The 6,015-nt window shown below is 35.6% G+C and overlaps 1 protein-coding gene across 1 annotated transcript; it reads left to right on the top strand.

Moving 5' to 3' along the window:
- Positions 1 to 983: 983 nt before the first annotated feature.
- On the top strand, positions 984 to 2,193 carry LOC129323026 (methylesterase 1-like). The gene is made up of 3 exons (XM_054969553.1): positions 984 to 1,421; positions 1,530 to 1,658; positions 1,753 to 2,193. Exons 1-3 carry the CDS (start codon positions 1,047 to 1,049, stop codon positions 2,035 to 2,037), a joined length of 789 nt encoding a protein of 262 aa, XP_054825528.1. The 5' UTR covers positions 984 to 1,046; the 3' UTR covers positions 2,038 to 2,193.
- The last annotated feature ends 3,822 nt before the right edge of the window (positions 2,194 to 6,015 follow it).

Below are 6,015 nucleotides of genomic sequence, written 5' to 3'. Positions count from 1 at the left end.
CTTCGGGCACCTACCAGTTCGATAAAACTAACCACAATCACACACTTTTTTTCTTTTTTTGACCGAACCACAATCACACACTTCAATTCAATATTCCGCAATTGTTCCATGGGTGCAATTATTAGCATTTAATGAATATATTATTAGTGTTATTCAAAGTGGCAGTGGCCTGTTCTATGATTTTGAATGTTTTTTTGTCGTGTCTATCAAATTCTCCCCTTGCTTGATCGGGAGGGGATCGAGACATCGAGTCATGTATAATAATGGGGCTGAAGTCATACTCAGTTCCTTTTCATCCACCACGTAATGCAGGACTCGAGTCTCAAGCTTGTAGTTGCTCTTCTTGTCTTCTTATGTTGGAATTTAACTTTCCTATAATACATGTATGGATTCATTTGATCTTATTTTGTCACTTTCCTAAGTTCTTCTATCAAGATGGAACACCCCCAACGGACCAGATTTCCAAAGCCTTTTTAAATTTTCAGGTTAGTGCAAACTTGTAACCAATAAAAACGTTGATTTTCACTCCAAAAAATGAAACGTCGATTTAAGGATATTTAGTTTGGGCTAACTGCTGATCCGTTGTAAGCCCAATGGCTTTGTTAGATTCGAATGCCCTTTGTGTTTATTAACCAACTTGGGATTTCACGATTTGGCATTGGCTATCAACAGGACGTATTGGTGTCGGGTGAGCCCCATGTAGTTGGATCAAGCAATCACAACTAATTTCAAACATGGTTGGTGCGGAATGACATCTGCCATGATGAAAATTACACTTGTTGAAGGAAACTCTGCCTGCAGTGGCCAAATCCTCAACATATTGAGCAATATTAATATAAACGGACGGTTGCTTGTCAAAGCTAGGCGGCCAAGAAACAATAAATATCAACACCCAAAATTAATATAATTAACATCAAAGCATGTTTCTCCACAGTATACCAACTACAATTTTTTATGGATTCTCACAATAGGCTGTTGGTGTCGTCCTATTTATGGAGGTTGCATATGGAGCAATAATAGCATAGAGAGCAAGGGAAGAAGCAGAAATGGTGTCAGAAACAGAGAGCAAGAAGCACTTTGTACTGGTGCATGGATCTTGCCACGGTGCTTGGTGTTGGTACAAGGTCAAGCCACGTCTGCAATCAGCCGGCCATCGCGTCACGGTGCTGGACCTTGCAGCTTCAGGCATCCACCCCTCCAAAATCGAAGATCTTGGCTCCTTGTTGGATTATTCTCAGCCTTTGCTGAAGCTGTTGGCGTCCCTCCCTCCCGACGACAAAGTAGTTCTAGTCGGACACAGCTTTGCCGGCATGAACTTAGCCCTCGCCCTCGACCTCTTCCCTCACAAAGTAGCCCTTGCTGTTTTCTTAACGGCCTTCCTCCCAGACACCCATCACTCTCCTTCCTATGTCTTGCGAAAGGTACACTCCCGACATTCTTGATTTCGTTTCTTGTTATCATCAGTACTGACTTTATAACATGGTCGATCAGGATTTGAATTTTAAGGTTTTGTGTTTCTCTATGGACAGTTTCTGGAGACGATCCCGACCGATGCAGGGTGGTTAGACACGGAGTTCTCTAATCACGGGACCTTGCGAACTCTGTTGTTTGGTCCCAAGTTCTTGTCCTCCAAGCTCTATCAACTCTGCTCCCCACAGGTACTGATCGGAGCTGCTTCCTGCTCTTTTGCCTCGTTCACTTTCTCACAAACTTACGTACTGTTACCGAGGAGGAAGATTAAACTTTTTGCAGGATGTAGAATTGGCTAAGGCATTAATGAGGCCAGCATCCTATTTTGTGGACGACTTGTCTAAAGCCAACAACTTCTCTCAGGAGGGATACGGGTCCGTTCCACGAGTTTTCATTACTTGCAACGAGGACCTGACGATCACGATAGAGTTTCAGCACTGGATGATCCATAATGCTGGAGTTAAAGAGATTCTGGAAATCAAAGACTCAGACCACATGCCTATGCTTTCTAAGCCCCAGGAGCTCTGCGACGCTCTCCTCCTCGTTGCTTCTAAGCATGATGCTTAGATTAAATTAATGTGGTTTGCGGTGTTCTTATTTCATTTGCTTATCAGCTTGTCACTGGAGACCGGGAGGCATCAATAAATTAATTGGATTATCGTGTTCACAAAACGGTAATTGAAGTCAATATCAATTTATCAATAAAAATTATGGTCCACAACTCCCTTAAATTCCTCCCCCCCCCCCCCTATTTTGAGTGTTGTGTGAGGCCCATTTCTATATGGAGGCCGAGAAAGCCTCAACAACACATTAAATCGTAGCTTAATTAGATGGCAACTCTACACAGAGACACAATGAGTAGGCGACACACTATAAATATTAGTGTTTGACAAAAATGTGCAAGGCGCGCTAGAAAATAAACAGTCGCAAATGCGTGATCTGACTCCTAAATCTTAATCTGCGATATGGTCTTTGGATTCACTTGCCAGTTTCCTCAAATATTTAAGACGCAGACGAAAATGTAAATGCAACGGAAAGTAAAATTATTTAATCAAATGCAAGGGGTGGCGGGCTAATTTAGCAACACAATGAGAATATGAAAGGAGTATAATCCCATGGGGGCTAAAAGAAAGGAAAATGGCTCTAGGAACGGTAAAGTAATCAAGTGTTGAGAAGTTGAGAGTAACGACGAATGTCTGATGAATGATTTCGATGATGATGATGGTTGCCTCCCTCATTAGCCTATTTATAGGTATTGGCTGGCTCCTGTTACTTTGGTTGTGCACATCCATTAATACTCCCAGTCATAAGGAGGTCATGCAGAAATAATCCGAACTGTCCAAATTTAGTTTGGATCATTTAGACATCTGCGTGATCCAAATTTAAATTTATAAAATTTAATTAATTTATTAATTATTAATATTTGTAATTTAAAAAAATAATATTAAATTTAGATTGATTTGATAAAATATGAAATGTACATATTGATAATTAATAAATTTATTCAAAATTTTATAAATTTTTGTTTTAAAAAATAAAAAATATTTAAATCTACATCATTGAAATTAAATTTAAATATTCTAAATTAGTTTAGATGTTTATGATCCCTAATGAGTAAGGAATGTGCTCCCCATATTCTCTCAATCCTTCCCACCTCACTCTTCTCATGATTGGTGGTCGCTTGGGAGATCTTGAGTTTTGCTCCTTCTTGCTCTTATTTGGCTACTTTGATGCCCAACTCACATTTCACCTTAGTATCCAGAAGGAAAAATTACATACAAGTCCTACTAAAAGATAATTAATTACTTTCAGATTTATTGACAACTGAGTTTGCATTGTCATTCTCCTAAACTCAGTTGTTAATAGACTTGGGAGTAATTAATTGTCTTGAGTATGACCTTAAAGTAGTTATGCCTAATTAAAAATCCTTGACAACATCTAATCTTAGAAATAATTTTGAATTTCTAAACTAGTATGGTCATCATTTTAAAAATAAATTTCAAATAACATGTAATAGATAAATTGCTATTATTAAATTTACCATAATTTGTGGTAATCTATTAAATAATCAAATTTCAAATCAATTCTTTTTAGGCAAGAAAAGTGTAATTGTTAACAGTGGTAAAGCAATCTTTATGAGAATATATATGAAAAGTGCAAATAGAATCAAGAATCCAATCAATTCTATTTCTTCTATCAATAGAGGAAAGAGACAACAAAACATCACCATTTGATTCTGTCTCAACAACACTAGCTTTAGTAGATGATTTTTGAGATTGCTTATTTTGTTTTCCTCTTTCACATTTCTTTTTAAGACCATAACACTAAAATATTTCATGAATTGACTTTTACAATAATTGCAAGTTTTATTATTGTTGTTGGATTTATAACTTCTCGACTTAGATCTAAATTTTTTGGTTCTTCTTTCTTCATCACTTCTCCCCTTCACATTTAAACCAAAAGTAAAAATAAATAACATATTTGGCAAATAATATAGTATAATAATGTTTTTGACCTTGATCTGGTCTTAATAATTAAAGAAAACTGAATATCCAAACATTTAACTCGTCCCTGTCTTACATTTATATATATATATATATATATATGTATATATATTTTCTTGGTAAATGATGTTTTACATAAACTCATACTAAGTGACATGATGGTGAATAAGACACGAAGATGGTTATAGAAAAAGTGGAAGGAATGCATTATGTTCTGGATCATAGCTGTGGCCACGAAGCATGGTGTTGGTACGAGCTCAAACCACTCCTACAATTGACCGGCCATCGGGTCACGATGCTGGACATGGCAGTCACTAGCATCCACCTTAGTAAAATTGAAGACGTGTCATCTATGTCAGATTACTCTCAGCCTTTGTTGAAGCTGCTAGCCTTCCTCCCGACTGACAAAAAGGTAGCTCTGGTCGGCCATAGCCTCGAAGCCATGAGCTTGGCCCTCACCATCAACTAGTTTCCTAACAAGGTGATAGGGGACGTGAAAGCAAAATTATGCTAATTTAGAGATAGAACCCTAAAACATAATAAAAATACAAAAACACAAAGAAATGGATGAAATTTATGAAGAAACAAAGAAAAAAATGAAAATCAAAAGGATAGGGATCAAAGAGAAGATCATCTAAAGTACTTGCCTTTGAAAACCTCAACTTTCATAAACATCACAAGAGTTGATCAAGGTCTTGATCATGTCTGTTTCTCATGCGAGATACCACCACCAAGCACTTAGGCTCGCAAGAGTTATAAATTCTAAAATAAGTAATTTTATTTAACTGCTCTTCTTTCAACAAGATGAAGCGTGTCTAATATATATAAGCTCATAAAAAAACTATTTTTTAAGATTAAAATTTTAATTTCCTAATACTAAAAGGGGAATGAAAATAATATAAAATAAAGGAGAAAATATTTAGTCATATAATTTAAGAGATTTGATCCTAAAATTATTACAAAACTTAAAAAATAATATAATTAATCATATTCTTTGACTAGACTTAAAATAGAAAACTATGACTAGTCTTGCTTCTTAAGAAAAGAAGTCAAGTTAAAGGACCATCAAGTTAGGAAGCAATTGAGGAGACAATTAAGGAATTATAAGGGACTTAAAATATGCCACCCTTGACCTCTTCACTAAAGGTTTCAAACCTCCTTGCTTGTAAGGGGCTTTACTTGTAGTTTTTCTTGCATTGGACTAGGGTTTACGCCTCTTGGGCTTAACTCTTCATGAATTTAGATTTTAAGCACATTATACACATCTAGATGCTCTCCTTTGGGTTTAAGAAGCGTATTCTAATGCTTTTCAATCTCTTGGACTTTTTGCTCAAGACTAAATAAAGCTTATTTCATGCTTTAGTTTGAGCTTTTGTCATTAGTCCTCCAATATATTGTAAAAGGGTCCTTAGGCATGTTGAATTGAAAGTGTTAAGCTCCTTGTTCCTTACTTTAGGCTCCTTTCATACCACCATGCTCATGCTGCCATGCCATTAGTGCTTGAAGTCCATCACAAGGTGTCCGTTGCCATTTTCTCAATCGCTTTTCTGCTCGACACCCATTGTAACATCCCAATTTAAATTTTAATAGTTAATTTGGGTTAATAGAAATTTAAAAAAAATATTTAGAGGTAAATAAATTAGTAGAAAATGATCATTAAATCTAACTTAGGATATAATTCTAAATTAAATGTTTTTAAAAAAAATTAATTAAAAAAAATTATTATTAATTAATTAAAAAAATATTATTAAATTATTATTATAAAAAAAAGGTATGCAAAAAAAAAAGAGAGAGAAGAAGAAAAAGAGAAGTTTGCTTTGGCCGCCGCCTCAATAGTAACAATAGTAAAATAATAATAAAAAAAAAAGAAGAAGAAAGAAGAGAGAGAAAAGAATAAAAAAAATGTGTGGGACCCACTGAATTTTTTATAAAAACTCACCTGTTCCTTCATTCCTTCTTTTCCTGCGCGCGAGCTGAGGCAGAGAGAAGCAAGTCACCGATGCAAAATATCTAAATTTTTAAGGTAAGAATTTTTAATAGG

The sequence above is a fragment of the Prosopis cineraria genome, unplaced genomic scaffold, assembly GCF_029017545.1.
Source record: "Prosopis cineraria cultivar Desert tree isolate PC_DT_omini unplaced genomic scaffold, ASM2901754v1 PC10, whole genome shotgun sequence".
Lineage (NCBI taxonomy): Eukaryota > Viridiplantae > Streptophyta > Magnoliopsida > Fabales > Fabaceae > Prosopis > Prosopis cineraria.
Note: the sequence above shows the minus strand (reverse complement) of the source record. Positions and strands in the feature narration are given on the sequence as shown.